The sequence below is a fragment of the Indicator indicator genome, chromosome 30 (genome assembly GCF_027791375.1).
Source record: "Indicator indicator isolate 239-I01 chromosome 30, UM_Iind_1.1, whole genome shotgun sequence".
NCBI classification, from domain to species: Eukaryota; Metazoa; Chordata; class Aves; order Piciformes; family Indicatoridae; genus Indicator; species Indicator indicator.
The window spans coordinates 9211031-9229061 of NC_072039.1; the positions used below are offsets into that span (position 1 = coordinate 9211031).

General features: G+C 46.7%; 1 protein-coding gene across 1 annotated transcript in view; it reads left to right on the forward strand.

The window, feature by feature from the left end:
- The first annotated feature begins 1043 nt into the window (after nucleotides 1-1043).
- The window catches only part of GALNT17 (polypeptide N-acetylgalactosaminyltransferase 17), a 267793-nt gene continuing 250805 nt past the window's right edge, over nucleotides 1044-18031 (forward strand). Inside the window, exon 1 of the mRNA XM_054394274.1 lies at nucleotides 1044-1281. Coding sequence (XP_054250249.1) covers nucleotides 1044-1281 — 238 coding nt within the window. The remainder of the gene's footprint in view (nucleotides 1282-18031) is intronic.

Here is an 18031-nt window from a genome sequence, read left to right on the forward strand (position 1 = left end):
CGTGATTAAATGCCTGTCTAGAAAAAGCCGGGCTCCCACGTGGGAGGATGAAGCTTCCATCCAAGAAAGTCGGGGAGCAAAGTTCAGCCGAGGAGCACGTAGCAGCCCAGAGGGCGGGTGACATCGGACAGCTCAAACTTTTCTGTGCAGCTGAACAACAAACGTGAGTTACCCGTGCCCGTCCCTATCCCGCATCACGGTGTCGTGCCCCGGTGGGCGGCCGAGCTGCCGCCTCCCCGCGCAGGCAGGGACGATGCCCGGGGTGAGGGGAGCCCCGAGCAAGCCTCCTTGAGCATCTCTCGGCCCCGCTCTGCCGGGCTCGGGCCTCCAGCCCGGGATTTGGCGGCAGCCCGGGCCGCGGCGGAGCCGCTCTCCGCAGGCGCTGCGCGGAGCAGGGCTTGCCGCAGCCCGCCGTGGGGCCGGGGTGCCGACGCCGAGCCTCCGTCGCTGTCACGACTTTCCCCACCTCCCCGTGCGCCGAGAGGGGCGGGAGCCCCGCGCCGCTGCGCGCCCGCCCCCTGCCCCTCTCCCGCCCCGCCTCGGTGCAGCGAGGCGGCGGCGGCGGCTCCGGGCGAGGCGGGGCGGCGGCGGGCGGCGGGGCATGCCCCGTCCGCGCAACGCAGGAGCGGCCCCGCGCCCCCCCGCGGAGGCAGGCGCGGCGGTGGCTCTGCCGCAGGGCTCCCCGGCCCCGCCGCCGCCACCTCCAAGCCGAGGCGCGGGCGCCCTGCGCGGGGCATGAAGTTGCACCGGCGGCAGTGCGGCGGCGGCGGCGGCGGCCAGAGCGGGGCAGGCGGCCGCGGTGGTGGCAGCAGCATCTTCTCTGCGGGGCCGTAGCCCGGGGCGGGTTCCGCCGCTTCTTCTCGCCGCGTCCCCCGCAGCTCTCCGCTCTCTGCCGCGGCTCGTCCGGCGAGCCCGGGGCCGGACCGAGCTGGGTCGCGCCGTGCGGCGCCGTGCGATGTGCGCGCAGCGGTGGGCGGCTGCCGGCCCGCTCTCCTAGCTCCTGCGGGCTGCGCGGCGGCTGGCGGTGCCCCTCGGGAAGTTTGATGGCTTCTTTGAGGAGAGTCAAAGTCCTGCTGGTGTTAAATTTGATCGCGGTGGCTGGCTTCGTCCTCTTCTTGGCCAAGTGCAGACCCATCACCGCCAAGAGCGGCGACTCCTTCCATGACATCCATCCCAGGGCAGAAGTGGCCAACTTGACAGCCCACGGCATCAGCTCCATCCAGGATGCAGTGCTGAAGAGACTCTCGCTCCTGGAAGACATAGTCTACAGGCAGCTGAATGGTAGGAAGAGTTCTTCTGCTCTTGGTGCCCTTTGGGTACGGTCACGGGTGGTGAATGGAGGCAGAGAGCGGGAGCAGGGCTGGCTTGAAGTTTGCGTGATCGAGCCATGCTGTTTCCTCTGTTACCGAGCAAACGCAGTCTCAATGGGCTGAATCAATTCAGTATCTGATTTCCGAGTTCCGTTTGTGCTTAAAGCTCAGAGTGCCTTGCACAGGATGGGAGGAAATCGTAATAATATAATGCTGCCTTTCAGGTTGAGAGTAGTGGTCAGGAAATTACAGTGTCATGATCTCTGCATCAAATGAGAAGGATGTTCAGTGGGCAAATACAACTTGGAGCAGCATGCTGTGTATTGATTGAGGGAATGGTTTTGACCACTCCAGGGCTGTTTGTTTGGAAGGTAGTTTTTAAGCAGTTAAAGCGTGGTGCATCATTTAGGTACAGAATGTCAGAAAACAAAATGTACTGTCTCAAGTTAAGCAAACTATTCAGTTTTTCCTATGGCTCAGCATCGACAGCTGCTAATTAAAGTCTCAATGCTTCTCTTTACAGCATAGCAAAGGGATTTCTATTAAAATCTCACCAGGTTCAGTAGTTCTGAGATGTAGAAAGGGAGTTTTAAAGATGCCGTGCGGGATAGAGGACCGTGTTGTAAAGATGTAAGCAATGTAGGTGAGGTTTCTAATTAAAACACTGACTGGGGAAGCTAATCTTTCCAAAATTGTTCCCTGTAGGTTCACAACTGGGAATGTAATCTCAATCAAGAGTCCCATTATTGCTTCCAAGCTCTGTAGCTTTAATGACTGCAAGTTTTCCTGTATTGAATTGGCAGAGTTCATGTTTTTGGCAGTCTCAGTGTGATTCCTCTCTGAGTTTTGAATGTGAATCTATTGCATGGTTCTGTGCTGAACCAAAAGGTGGTGCATGCTGTGTCTCTGTCCTGAACTGGGGCTGTCCTGGTTATGCTGCAGCCAGGATGTGAGCCAGGTGCAGTAATGCAATGTGCCTTTCCTGGTGTGTAGCAGCTGTCAGTGTCTGTGCCTTGGGGAAGGCACTGTACAATGTGTGAAGCACTCAGCTGAGTAGGAGAATGTTCTCTGTATTGCTCTTCTATACACTTGCATGAGAAACCCATCCTGCCTGTGGAAGGGGCTAGTACCACCAGATGTTGAAGCAGCTCTGCTGCGTGACAAACAAGGTGAAACAAAGAATAACAAGAAATGAGGTAGAAAGCTGGATGCTATTCATAATGAAGCTGTGAACCTGTCTGCTTGTGCATATTGCTAGGGCAGAAGTTTCCAGGAAAATTCTGACACTTATTTTCAAAGGAGCAGTGCCCTCAGTTTAAGGCAGGAGACCTCATGCTAGGACCTTGGTATTGGACAGGCAACCATGATGTCATTATGATGCAGAGGGTGAGCTGAAATGACAAGTGATTGCCCTTGTTCTGTGAGATTAACATAGGACTCCCTGCTCCTATGTGCTCTGGGGCTGCTTTTGGAGCTCTCTGGTGCTTGTAACAGGAGCTGTGAGCCTAAGGACAGCTCTCAATGTGCTGTCTGGTCTGTAGGCTGCTGTGGGCGCTTGGAGTGCAGGAGTCCGCTTAGTGCTGGAGAACAGTCACGCACCGAAAGACCACGGGAGGCAGAGAGGTAATAGATATGTTGCCCAAATCACGAACGTTTTCATATGGCTGGCAGAAAGCTGAGCACATAAATGTGACATCTTGTCTGGCCTCTGCATCCTGGGGTGATTTATAGCAACGCCAATGAGTCTGGCTGAAAAATAGCTCTGGTGTAGCGGTTATGTAACTTTGGGTCAAGTGTATATTTGGTACATGAGATCTTTAGAAAAGTACAACGTGCTCTAAGTGATGCTGTGTGTTGGGCCTCAGGAAGACAGGAGTTTAGAGTAAGGTGTGGGGGGCCAGGAGGACCCCCATCACCACCCACCAGCACTGAAAAGGAGCAGTCGAGTGTGCTGAGACAGTCTGTAGGAGTGAGGATGCAGAGGAAGCTGGACAGGCTTCCTGCCAGAAATTTTCACTGCCCAAATCAACATTCATTCTGGCTACTTGCAGAATACCTAAAGCTGAAATCCTAGTGCCTGCCTGAAGTATACAAATATGAATTCACTTCCCTTTTTTTTTTTTTTTTTTTTTTTTTCCCCAATTGCTTTTAGGGTAGGGAAGTTGCATGCTGGTGATAACTGCCTATCAAAACTCACCATATGCTCTTAAGCAAGCTCCCTGCAAGACACATTGACCGAGAGAGTTCTCTTTCTAAAGTGGGAAGTTACGTTTTGGTTTAAATCTGACCTGTGGCTTAGCAGGAGCAAAATGTTAAGAGTATTGTATCCTATAAACATAGCATGTGGAAAGTCTGTACCTCAGGGAGCACCAGGAGGTGTTTAGCCAAAGAGGGAAACTAACCACATAGTTTGATGCAATCAGCTATGGATTTATTTTTACTTTCTGTGTTATAGGACTTGGCTGGATTTCAGTGGGAGTTGAAGCCATCTTATTAAAAAAAAATATAAAAATAATCTCTTAAAAATCTCCATTCTGTAAAGACCAAGTGAGCAATCTGATTGTACTGTGGCTGTGTTTTTGGTTTGGGTTTTTTTCTGAGCCATGTAGTGTAAAGCATATTGGAAATAACAGCTCTCAGTGGTATGCCAACCCTCATTTTTTATGAATGTATATTTGTTTATTTCTGTAAATGTTGGCCATGAAAAGAAGCTAAACAACGCTGCCTTGGGTCTGGTAAAGGAGCAGGTTTACACCATTACTGCTTTCTAATGACGTTCTCTGCAGTGCCATTCTGGAAATAACATCAGGCTTCCTCTTACTCTTCTCTGTGCAAGAGGAACTGTCCCAGACCTGGCCTAACTTTCCTCCTACACTTTCCAGACAATGCACCCTGCTGGTCTTGCAGTGTTTTCTAGCTACTTTTGCTTAGGGTTGCAGTTGTGCAAAGCTACATAGTGTCAACCACAGGATGCTTGTTTCAGATTGAAAGGAGGCCCTGAAGATGCTGAGTGGGATTGGGGTTTCATCACAGCAGACACGGAGGTGGTAGAATCCCTGGAGGTTTTGAAGGCCAGGCTGGATGTGGCTGTGAGCAACCTGCTGTAGTGTGAGGTGTCTCTGTCCATGGCAGAGGCATTGGAACTAGATGATCCTTGAGGTCCCTTCCAACCCTAACAATTCTGATTCTCCCTGTTGTAATTCATAAAGTACCTTTGGTAAGACTTGGGCATGTCCAGGTTTCTCTATTCAGTTTTCCTCTGGCCTAAAACCGATTGAGAGCTGTACGTGTGCTTTGTTCTGTCTAAAAGTTATTGCTTCTCAGTTCCTTGCACAAATCTTATGGGCTTTACTTTGTGCTTTTGTGTAGCTTTTTGCTGGTCTCTGCTTGGACAGCTCACAGAGTTGCAGAGAAGCAGGAGGATGCCCTTTGAAATGGAGGGTTTAGTACATGCATGCACTCTTCTGAGGATTCACAGGTTTTTTAATTTCTTTAGTCACTTTTATGGATGGAATTTTCTCATTCAGCAGATGTTCAGAGAAAGCTAATGAAGGTCAGGAAAGAACTGTGTGCATTTTACTTTGGGTATTAGCTACAACTTGTTTTTTTTATCCAAACCTTTTTTTTTCATGTGCTGACATTTACATAAGCAAAAAGCTGTCCAGATTATCTCTAAACTTATGGAGATTCACACAAATGATCTTTTCAGTTTGGGTTTATGTTTGCAAAGAGAGGGCTTCTCTGACAACCTAGTTAGCTAGTGAGGAGCTGGAGTGGAAAGACTTGGAAGAGAACATTCAGCTTTTGTGGCAACCATGGGCTTCCTGGGGAGTGCTGGGTAGACTCCTCAATTTAATCTAATCCTGTACCCAATGGTAGAAGCCCACTGATGAGTGTGAGGAATGAAATTGTGCAGTGAGACAGCAAAGGCAGGCCAACTTCTTAACATCAGAGTCGCTTTTAGGGTGAGTGACATGACTTGAGGGAAGCTGCATCATGAAACAGCAATACAAAGATGTTGTTCACCATGAGTCTGCTCTCAGTGCCATGGGTCCTGTGTCCTTGCCATGGTGAGAAGAACGCTACTTGTCTGCCCTCCTGCATGCCTTAGGGGAATAACCTGGGCAAGCTTTTGCCTGTCTGTGTTTTCTTGTTCCTTGAGCTCCTGCGTCAGTCTCTTCTACCTACCTTTGCCCTCTTGAAGGTGTGCTTGATCCCACCCTGGGTGAGGGAAAGGGAAATGTTCATGGCAGTGCAGCCTGCATTCAAACCTCCCTTTCCTCAGAGGGAGAAAGGGTGCAGCTGGTGCATGCCTTCAGTGGTGCCTGACCAAGGCAGGAGAGGGTGGAAAACTAGAATCATAGAATCAGTCAGGGTTGGAAGGGACCACAAAGATCATCCCCCTGCCATGGGCAGGGACACCTCACACTACATCAGGCTGGCCAGAGCCTCATCCAGCCTGGCCTTAAACACCTCCAGGGATGGGGCCTTAACCACCTCCCTGGACAACCCATTCCAGGGTCTCACCACTCTCATGATGAAGAACTTCTTCCTCACATCCAGTCTGAATCTCCCCACATCCAGCTTTATTCTATTCCTCCTAGTTCTGTCACTACATGATATCCTAAAACGTCCCTCCCCAGCTTTCTTGTAGGTCCCCTTCAGATACTGGAAGACCTGCTGAAGTGCTGAGGCTGGTGTGCTATATAAAGTCCATAAGCAGATTTCCGAACATATGTAAAACACTGGTGCTGCACCAACACTGAATATTCATCCCTGGTAGGAGGAAAGAGCCTGGGTCTGATTTGTGTGTGTTGAGTTATGTCCTTGTCCTTCTGAGTCTGATCATGCCTGAAAATGGGCAGTCTGCTCTTCTAAACCCAGTTTGCCAGAAACCCTTGAAGTCAATATCTAACTAGTTTAGTCCTTAAATAATGCTGCCAGTTTGAGAAATAGGAGTGCAATGGGAGAGTACTGTGCAGGGGGGAGAGCATCCTGAACAAATATAAGCAGATGGGTTCTGATGACCTAAGAAAACTTCTACCCAGCCACATCCCAGGTGTGGTGGGGTAAACACCTGTGTGTCTACTTGTAAACACCTGTGTGTCTGCTTGTGCATGTGCAGCAGAGGTCTGGGTCTAGGACTAAAGCTTTTGAGGAGCAGGAAGGCTATAAATTCCCTCCCCAGTGCTTTTGGGTAGATCCACAACAGCAGCTGATCCTGGTAAGAGCTCGGCTGCCTGGAAGCCAGTGAGACAGGGATGATGCGGTGCCTTGGAGTAGTGTGAAAGACAGTATGAAAGTTCTTCGCTTCAGGGTAAATATTAGAAAGGCAGAAAACACTGTGAAAGGACACTACTGACTCATCCTAAGCTCTTAAATTTTGCTGTGTGAACTCACAGCAGATCACATGTAAGATCAGGGAGAGTAAAAACTATTTGCAGATTGTTCTAAGTGAGAGGATAGTGATGAAGTGAACTGCTGAAGCTGGCCAGAAAATGGGTGAGTGGTTTATCCCTTAGTGCTAAAAGAAACTGCAGAGGGAGTAAACTGCTGCTTGACCAAATATTAGAAGTTGAGAGGAACTTTAAATTCCTTGGTGATTAAACAATCCTACATTCATTTTTCAAACAAGCTTGCATCTGTGCATTTGCACATGCTCGGATATGAAGAAGTGCATGCCAGCAGCCTTCCTGCATACAGATTGTGCTCTCCTCTGCTTATCCAATTAGGAAATTAACTTTGTGAGGGTGGCATATGGACACTGAGGCCCATGCTGAAACACAGTCTCTTGCATGGCCTTGCCTATCCCCCTTGTAAAGTGGCACTTAATTAACTTAAAATGCTTTAGAGATATGTGGATTTACTTCCCATTAGGCTAAGACAATGCTTATCTTCTGTAAGACTTATCATCCTCAAAGTACATTACAAACCTAGCTAACTACTGAGGATAAAAATTATATATGTAAATAAGGCAGATTAAAAGCAGTTCTATCAGCCATTTAGTAGTATGTAATAGTGTTACACCCACAGATATTAAGATTTTAGCAGGTAGGTAATATATTAACTGAAATGCTAAGAAATTCTTTGAGTAAGGCAAACAACTAAATGTAAATAAATTGAGAGTAGGGAAATGCTCTTTGTAGGCAGAAAGGCCCAAACTTTAATCTCTTTAATGAAATAAAATAGCTCTTGATAGGAGCACAGCCTCGCTGGGTGAAGTCCTTTGATATCAGAAATGATGATGTGGAGATGAAGTGATATGCTTTGGGGATGTGACTACTGTATTCACTGATGGTTGTCACACAGGATCTGAGATGCTTTTTCTCTGTCTATCCCATCACCATGATGTTTCTGAAGCAGAAAGTAACTGTGTTATTTTGTGTAGCCTTGTATAGCTACTCGATAAAAAATTGCAGCTTTAATATTGAGTGTGTAGCTGACAGATCTTGGTTGTTATATTCCCCATTAGGAATAGCACAGATGATCCAGGTTTCCCATTAGGAATAATGCAGATAATCCAGGTTAGTGTATGCCTTTAGAAGTTCTCAGCCTTCAATGGTGGTCTGTGTAGGCTTGAGATGCCTGAGAGCTGCAGTATGTGCATTATTCTTACCAGGTTCATGGAAATTGGATCTGACGCTGATCAGAGAATGAATAAAAGAAATCCTTCGTAGAGAAATAACAGAGTTAAAAGATGAGGCTTCAGACAGTCATTTGGGAAGCATCTGGAAGCTTAGATGTTAACGTGGCATTTGGTTTACAACCCAGCTGACTAGCAACCAGTAGGTAATTTTTGGGTTTGATAGTTGTTTGGTAGCGTCATCCCAATATTCACTGTCATTGGCAGTGAATGAGTAATAAGCCACTAACACATTTATCATGCAGAGACAACACAGGATTCGTAAGATGCAACAGCAGGGACTAGGAAACAGTGACAACATTGGTATTTTATTCTTGTCTATTAATTCATGTCTGCCTGAATGGAGAACAGAACCTTACCTCCATGGTAAAATTTACAAAGGTCTGTTAGATTTATGGTGCCACATTACTTAGGCAGCTTTAAAGGATGGGGGGGAGGAAAGGATGCTATAATTTTGTGAATTACAGTCCTATTTCCAAGACTCAGTCTGGGTCAGCAGTGTAGTATTGTGTCTCCAGGAAGAGACATTTGGAATTGGATGTGTTTGGCACAACGCAGGGATCTAGTGACATTTCAGTGCCCAAAGGCATCCTGCCTGGATTCCAGCTGCCACTCCAGAAGGGCACAACTCAGCCCTCAGTTGGAGGAGTGTCACATCTGCTGGGCTCCTGCAGCATCTTGGATACCCTGAGGCCTTTCAAGTGGCAGCAGGCATTGCTGAGACAAGAGGGTCCCATGCATCCTGATTTGGAGATCTTCTGCTTTGATGGAGGAGGACAGATGGCTGAAGCTGGCTTTAGGCATGTGCTGTCGATGCACATGGACTGGGAGGAGTTCTTCTAGCTTACTCCTGGCCACCACCTTCCCTCATTACTTCGTTCCTGGCAGAAAGTTCTTGTATTTCTAATCAGCAAATGCTGTATGGAGCCTGAGAGCAAATCTACCTATTAATAAGGCATAGCAGAAGAGAAAATAGATATGAGCCTTTTTCAGGTAATTAAAAAGATGTTACTCATTTTGTGATTTATGTCACTAATCTTTATCTAAAACTGAACAATCTGGTCCAGATGTTGCAGCAGGCTGGCAGACTGCCAGTTCCCAGCTCCGACAGTTATGCTAAATATTGAAATATTAAACTTAAAAGGGAGACTTTTTGGGGGTGGGGGGTGGGGAGAGGAAGGGAAGATCATAGAATCACTAAATGGTTTGGATCAGAAGGGATCTTTGAAGGTCATATAGTCCAACCACCCTGCAGTGAGCAGGGATATCTTCAGCTAGTAGCAGGTTGCTCAGAGCCCTGTCCAACCTGACCTTGAATGTTTCCAGTGGTAGGAAACTGTTGCTCTGGGAAACCTGGGTCAGTCCTTGTGGAACTCTTCAAAGGGCTGTTCAGTCTGAACATGGATGGCGCTGACCCCACCACGAGCCAGCAGTGATTCAACATCAGTAGTGTATCCTGGTGGTACAATATTTTTTCCTAAACAGTGTTGGGAGTCCTAGCAACTGTATTTTCTAGCCCTTAGTCCCTGTGGTCAAATTCCTTCGTAAAATCATCGAGTGCTTTACATCTTATTGCTAAAAGCATAGCTGGTTCTGCCTATAAATCTAATAGCTATCGACCCACATCCTGACGTTCACTGACGCTTCTCTAAAAATAATGCAGTCGTGATGCAAGGAGAGCCTGGTGTAGAGCATTACATGGGAGGGGAGCAGAGCACTACACTCAGCCTTGCTCTGCTGTCACTGAGCAATTGCACGCTCCTTCTGACGCAGGCAGAGGGCTTTGATGATGCTGTCGGTGGGGAGAGGCAGTTATCTGCAAAGGACAAGTCCCTAAAATCAGGAGTCAGGCGGATTGAAATCACAGTCTGCTTTTTGCTTCTAAAAAATCCTGATGGTGTGTGTTCCTGGCTGGATAAGGAGTTCCAGTAGCAGTGATAGGACCAGGGGGAATGGAGCAAAAATAGAAATGGGTAGATTCAGATTGGATGTTAGGAAGAAATTCTTCTCCATGAGGGTGGTGAGACACTGGCACAGGTTGCCCAGGGAGGTGGTAGAAGCCTCATCCCTGGGGGTTTTTAAGGCCAGGCTGGATGTGGCTGTGAGCAACCTGCTGTAGTGGGAGGTGTCCCTGCCTGTGGCAGGTGGGTTAGAACTGGCTGATCCTTGAGGTCCCTTCCAATCCTGACAGTTCACAGGATGTCAGGGTTTGGAAGGGACCCAAAAAGATAATTCAAATCCAACCTCCCTGCCAGAGCAGGACCATACAAGCTAGCTCAGGTCACAGAAGAAAGCATCCAGACGTGTCTCCACAACCTCTCTGGGGAGCCTCTTCCAGTGGTCTGTGACTCTTAAAGCAAAGAAATTCCCTTGTGTTGGGGTGGAACCTCCTGTGCTGCAGCTTACATCCATTGCTCCTTGTCCTATCACAGGGAGCAAGTGAGAAGAGCCTGTTCCATGATTCTATGATTCCTGTGATGCTGGGCTCCTGGGGATTTGCTTCCTGGGATTCCTGTGATACCTGATCCCCACAGATAGTGATGCTAAAGGGTACTGGCCACGCTACAGCACTTGTTCTTGGAACAGGAAATACCTATAGCTTCTCAGGAGCTGTGATGTGGGAGTAATATGAGAACTCCTGGTAAATGGAGGTTTTAAAAATAGGGATCTTCCTGGGTGGTTTGACCCAGGTTGTTGTGTAAGAGCATCACTCACTCTTCCTGCTGTTAGGGAAGAGGAAAGATCTCTCAAAAGCTGGGGCTGTGTCACATGTAGTAAATCACCACTTCACACTGTGCTGCTGGCATGCCTTGTTGCACTCAATTAACAGTTGGACTTGATGATCTTAAAGGTCTTTTCCAACCAAAACAATTCTATGATGACTTAATTTTCACACAGTAAAAACAAGTGTGTGATGTGTCAGCATTTGACACCAGGGAAGAAAGGGGAATCTGTGGTCCCTCTTCCCTTCAGTACTTTCAGCTTATGTGCAAGTGGGAATGGTCTTGTGTTCATGGAGTATAAGTGCATTGGAAAGTGTGGCAGTTTAGGCTGGGTGCCCCCTGCCACTGCTGCATGAGATACACCTCTGGTGTCCTGGGTGCCCGCCAGGGGTGGACACAGGAAACGGCATATTTCTACCCATAAATCCTGCGCCCTATAAGGCCATCTGCAGAGTCATTCTCTTCCTCTTTCTTCCCTCTCTGCTCCCATGGGAGATGTCCTCTCTTATCGGGTAATGCTGGGGGGGTATCTCAGGCCTCTTAGGCCTGTCTAGGCCTAATGCCAGGAGGAGAATGGAGGGGGGGGGGCAGTCTCAGACCTGGCCAGCCTGAGACTTGCCTAGCAGTGGGAGGGGGGGGAAGGAAGAGCCCTGGGGGTTTGGGCAGACCCTCAGGTGGGAGGAGGGAAGGATTGGGAAGCTTTTGGGAATTCTGTGAGGGGTTCTGTATGCTTTAGGATGTTCTTTTCCACTATGCTTTGTGGTTTGTAGTTTTCTGTAGCTTCACCAATTGCTTTTCCATTTAAACTTTCCATCACTCTCCAATCCGTTTGCGTGTGTCATTCTTCTGTCCTTTTCGGGTCAAGAGAGGATCTGGCTGGCCTCAAACCAGCACAGAAAGTCTCATGGAAAAGACAGGGGGTAATGGTACCTAAGTTACTCCTGAGGTGATTCTGATTGGACCCCAGAAGAAAATTTGTCACATTGGAATCATCTCCTAAGGGAAGCGGTGGATTGCCCTACACTGGACAGTTGTCAGACTCAGCTTGACAGAGTACTGGATGATGGACCAAGTTGGATCAGATGATTCCAGCTTGGCATTCTGTGATTCCTTTCTGTGGTTTGAAGTTTGATTGCCCAACATTAGCACTTCTCTGGGGTCTGGTAGAGAAATACTCCAGGTAGGAATGCAGAAGAGCTGGGCTCTGGACTCTGCTGGGCAGAGCATCCTCAGTCTCTCTGAATCTGTTCCTCAGCACTCAGGTGTGGTACCTTCTTTCTGTAGCAGTAGGGCTATTTTTGTGTTTGTGGGTGATGGAAATCCAAGTTGCTTTTCCTTGGTGTGTTTCCCTTGTGTGCTTTTCCTTCCAGAAAGCAGGAAACCATTCCAAGAGAAAAATCAACAGTGGATTAGCAGACACCAGCAGTGCTTTAGCTGAGTTATTTTGAGTGTTTCCTCAAGCTGCAGAGAGCATGAGAGGGTCAAGCAAGGGCTCTTACCTGATGGTTGTCAGAATTTATTTAACCTTTGTTTTAATCTCCATTTACTCATGCAGTATTTAGGGCAGCGTAGAAGCCCACTGTGGCTGTGCGTATTCTAAGAGCATAAAGCTGGAGTGAGAAGGTTAATTTTAAAACTAAACAATTAGAATTTCTTTTTTGGGTCTTTGCCTTCATTACACTTTAAGTTAAATCACAAGAGCACTCATGTTTTGCGCCAAATTATTACTGATTCTTTGAAAACAATTAGTCGCTCGTGCTCTAAAATCACCAAGCAAAGGAGAAAGAGAAGGGAAAAGCCAGATAATGATATTTTAAAGCTTGCTGATAATCCCTTACTTGGTTTAAAACAATTTTTGGTCACCTTTTGTGTGTTTTTAGTGGGCACCCACCTTGAGTAAAATGTGCTGGAACACCGAATGTGTTGAATATGTTGGAACATTAAAACTCTTCTCTGGGATTTGATTTCAGCTTTTCACATTCTCACTGACAGCACAATAATAGTGATAACCATTGCACATCTCTAAACCTGCAGTCAAGGCTGGGGCCATGTTGTGCTTTGCCCTTTGCTAAGTGCAGACCAACTGGAACTTCAGCTTGCTTGAAGCTGTTCATGCAATCAGGAGGGACTGGTGTCACCATTAAGGGCACCAAGCTTTCAGGAGGGAAGAATTAGCTCCTACTTTTTCCTCCGATGTTCTGTGTGGTGCTGGACAAGTTGATTAGAAGAATAATAGGGAAAATTGGCTAAGCTGGAGGTTCAAGTTCCCTTGTGTGTTATTGAATGAGTGTCTCAAGGACAAAAAGAGATGAAGAGGTTTGTATGTGAGAAATTGTGTGAGGACAAAGAAGTTGTAGACATAGACATCCTGGATGAGACATAATGGCTTCAAACTGGAAGAGATTAGCCATCAGGAAGAAATTCTTCCCCAGGAAGAAGTGGTGAGGCACTGGAACAGGTTGTCCAAAGAAGTTGTGGAGGATCCAACCCTGGAAATGTTCATAGCCAGGGTGGATGGGGCTTTGAGTAACCTGGTCTAGGAGAAGGTGTCCCTGCTCATGGCAGGGTGGTGGAACTAGACTTATCTTTAAGTTCTCTTCCAACCCAAAGCATTTTATGATTCTATGTTTTGGTGAGTTGAAGATACTTGGAACTGGTATCAAAGAGCTGGGAACAGAAGAAGTGAGAGATGTTTGGCTGACTACTTCTTTAGCATAACAGATGGTCAGAATGCAGCCTTAATTAAGTGACTAACTCAACACTATGACCCTGCCCAGTGGCTCTGGCTGGTTCATGTCCTGTGTATTTGGGGCTGTAAAGCAGTGAGAAACAGGACTTTCCTAAACCAGCTATCATTTAGTGAGATAAGGTCAGGCATTGGAAGAGATTGTCCAGGGAAGTGATGGAGTCACCATCCCTGGAAGCAGTCAAGAAGCATGTGGATGTGGCACTCTGGGACATGGTTTTGTGGCCATGGTGGTGTTAGGTGGCTGGTTGGATTTGATGGTCTTGGAGGTCTGTGCCAACCAAAACATTTGTTGTGTGATTCTATGGCTCTATAAATGATACAACAGAGCGAGGCAGAAGATGGAGGGAGAATTGGACCTAATGTTGTGTTAATTCCCTGTGGCTTTTAGATTTAAAATTCACTTGGTTTAAATTGATATTAATTATGAGTTGACTGGGTTGAAGGGGAGATGTGTGAGAAACTGAGAGAGCAGGCAGATGTGCAAGTGAAGCTGGAGGGAGGGAGGACTGCAGAAAGGGTAAGAGCAGAAGGCAGGGGTGAGCTTTCATCCATCATGCTGAGTCAACCCATGCAGTTAAAGGGTCTCTGTAGGCTTTGAGAGCTGTGGAGGGGACAGGCAGCAGCTCCTATCTGTGCTGCCCCAGGGTTTCTGCCTTTTACTTTGGGTGATGGGGGACAGCTTCAACATTTTGGTTCAAAATTAGGAATATATCCACCATGCACCAGATTATAAAGGGACATGCAGTTGGTGTCCAGTTGTGGGAGGGTGAGGGAATCAAGAGTCTCAGTCTGGAGGAGCAGATGATGGTGGTGGGGCAGGTGCTCTTTGGATGAAGCTGATGTGATTGACTGTGTTGCAGTTCCCAAAGGGATATAGCTGTTTAAGTGCTGCAGATGCAGGTCAGAGACACACCCACAGTATCTGGAGAAATAAATGAAGAATTAAGCTAGTGGCCAGGGATGGGTGAGCTGCTCTCTCTCAGGAGGAGAGGGGTTCAAGGGGAAGGGTTCCCTTGTGGTGGTGCTGTTTGATTAGTGCTTGTTGTATGAAGGGACAGTGTGACATGCAGATGATTTCTGGGCATGCAAACAGCTTCCTTGTAGAAAACTGCCCCTCTCAGGAGTGTCTAAAGGTAGTTACTGGCTTTTACAATGTCTTACATGGAAGGTGTTACTGGGGTCAGGTCATATTGACTTCAGTTGTCTTTGGATCAAGCACTGAATCAATAAATGACTTTTCTGGGGGGAGTTTAATAGCTGTTCTGCACAGACATAAAAGCAGTTAGACAGCAAAATGGGATTTTACACTTTTATCAGTCCTTTCTCAGGAAGTTGCTCAACTTCCAAATACTAATTAATGCTCTATTCCTTCCACAAACTGTCCTCCCTACTGGTGCTGCTTGTTTGATCCTGTAGAACAGCATTGGACCCTGCAAATTAGAACTGGCTGCCAGGCTGTGGCGAGCAGAGAGGCAATGAAAGGAATAAAACTTCAACATCACATCCCAATTTGAGGTGTACAGCCTGATTTATGCTCTTTGTGCAGCTGTTTTTGAACATCGTCGAATTCTCTTGAATGTCTAACTCTGATTATAATTACCAGAATTGTTTAAACAGAAATAATCCAGCTCCTGAAATTGGGTATCCTAAGAAAGTATTTCTAGACCCAGGTGTAGACACCTCTGGCAGCATTTTATTCTGAGGCTGCCTAGCCTTTTTTGTCATGAGGAACTGCTTTGATTTGTTTATAATTTTTCAGTTAGGCTGAGATGGTCAGATTTTGTCCAGATCATCTTTATCTTGAATTCCAGCAAACTGGTCCAGATCTTTTTGGAAATGATCTATTAGAAAAATATGCAGCAGTGCTCCCATGAAGGGACAAAAGCTGTTACAAAGGGAAAAAGAATGGAAGGGCTGAACTGGCAGCTCCAAATAATTGGGGTTGAGAAACCACAGGAACAGAGAAGGGTGGGAGATAAGGAAGACTGATAGAAGTGGGCAACATGGGAATTTGTGGGGAGATAGGACATGGGGCAAGATGTGCAGGCATGGAGTAGTGGCCCCAGGGATTGTGGGAGTCTTGGTGGCATCTCTGTCTTGCTGCAGGAATGTTTGAGTTCAGCATGGGTGCTTGATGGTTTTGTTAATAGTGGGGAATGTGGGGATCTGGAAGAAAAGTGTTAGCTTATATAAATGAAGTAGAACTAAAAAGCTAGCTTGCTTCCAGAGTCCTTAATGCCAAGTGTGGTTCTTGGGTAGTGTTGTAGGTTTGATGATTAAAATATTAACCTTGTAGAGCATTCAGGAGATGTGTGGGTATAAAGCCAGGGCAGGTATTATTAGCTGTGTAAAGCAAAACAATACAGTCACTGTGGAAAAATTATGGGGTTTGTGCTGCAGCAGATATTTAACCTTTGTTTTTACAACTCCAGAAATGAAGCAGTTTGTTTCTTAATGTGAGCTTAATGCACAAAGTGTATGCTGACTGGATTTTCACATCTGAGTGTATGAAATGCTGGGCTATTAAAGCCTGCTTTAATGATCTCTTTCCCCATAACTCCTAATATTTGCCATTTACTAATTATGATGTGCCTAAGTACTTCACATTTGTAGTAGGTATTTTAAATGCTGCAGCTGTCCTAGTTTCTAGCTAACTGCTGGTGACTTTTTTTATGTCTCTGAATTTAGTAGTGTAGGTGATTTTTTTTAATTTTATTTTTGCAGGTTGGCATCCAGTGCTTACCTCATACTGTTCTTCATTAGAAGGTTTTTGATGCACATGTGCCCAGTGGAAGCAGAGGTAGAGTTGACAGAGGAGCAGCAGAGCTGGAGACCAGGAGAAAATGTATTTTTAGTGAGATTGGTTTGTGGCATAAACTCATCCTGAGTCAGTGAGGGCATAGCCAGGGGTGGTTGGTGTGGAGCACGTTTTGATTTGGGAGTTCTTATTCTTTCTTAATCCTTAGTGTTTTCCAATGAATTTATAATAGGGGCAACCTGTCTGAAAGGTAGCAGCCTAGGAAGCAGCTTTGCAAGCTTCCCAAGCAGTCTTTCTGGGGAAGGAAAAGGCAGGGTGGGTTTTTTTCATGATCCATTTTGCTGCTTTAAGGGCCAGTGTGGTGGGACCATGTGAATTAGTTTAAGACCCCACAGATGTTATGAGGCCATTGACCTCATGGTCTGATGGACCTCCCTCAAAGCAGAGCTGAGAATGCAAGAACAGTGGTAAAACAAAAGAAGAGCTTGTGCAGTGTAAGTTAGGAAGCAGGGGCTGTACTTGAAGGAAAAAAGGAAATATGCAATTCAGAACTATTCAGATATTCTGCAGGCAAGGAAATTCTGTTAATGCAGTTTTCTGCCCTCCCTGCATTTCGTTTTACTTTGAATTTTACCTGTTGGGGTTTTTTTTTGTTTTTTTCCTTAATCCCATTTCTCAGTCACCTTCACCAGAGGCAACTCCAGCTGTGACTTGACAGCTGCTACTGTTTTCTCCAGCATGTGCTGCCAAGAATCCCAGTTGATTCTAGGACTTCAGGTTTTGTGCTATTTTCTGTATTTCTCCCTCCTATAAACTGATTGATATTGGTGGAATAATGCTCTTTTCAAATTCAGAAGTCTCCAGGTCTGTTGCAATTGTGGTGTTTTGATTTTTAAAAAAAGCTTGATTTTGCACAGTTAGGTCTTGCCAGTAAACAGTTTCTGAGCATGTCCCAGAATCACAGAATTGTCAAGGTTGGAAGGGACATCGAAGATCATCTAGTTCCAACCTCCCTGCTATGAGCAGGGACACCTTCCACTAGATCAGGTTGCCCAGAGCCACATCCAGCCTGGCTGCAAAAACCTCCAGGGATGAGGCTTCCACCACCTCCCTGAGCAACCTGTGCCAGTGTCTCACCACCCTCATGGTGAAGAACTTCTTCTTAACATCCAATCTGAATCTACCCTTCTCTAGCTTGGATCCATTCCCCCTAGTCCTATCACTACCTGACACCCTAAAAAGTCCCTCCCCCAGCTTTCTTGTAGCCCTTTCAGATACTGGAAGGTCACAACAGGGTGTCTCCTTGGAGCCTTCTCTTCTCCAGACTGAACAACCCCAACTCTCTAAGCCTGTCCTCATAGGAGAGGTGCTCCAGCCCTCTGCTCATCCTCGTGGCCCTTCTCTGGACATTCTGCAGCACATCCGTATCTTTCTTGTAACAGGGGTTCCACAACTGGACACAGTGCTCCAGGTGGGGTCTCATGAGATACTGTCCCAGCATATGGGCAGTGCTTTTGGCTTAGATGCAGTAAACAGTACTCAATTCTAGAACCAAATCCTTAAACTCTTAAGGAAGGTTAAATTTAAATGAAAGCTTTGAGTACAATCCTTTCACTTCACACCCTCTGAAATAATTTCTTCTGACTTGGAAGAAGAGGCTCTGGTGCCAGGAGTACGATGTGCTGCAGGTCCTTCTCGTGCTGAACGTGGCCAGCCAGCAGCAGCTCCCCCTGCACAAGACCCAATGTGGTTACATATTTAGTGAGCTGCTTTCTTGCTTCCTAGCCACAGGCTCCCTTTTTGCTGTCTAGAAGGCAAAATGCTGCTGCTGTTAGAGGCAGCATCAGA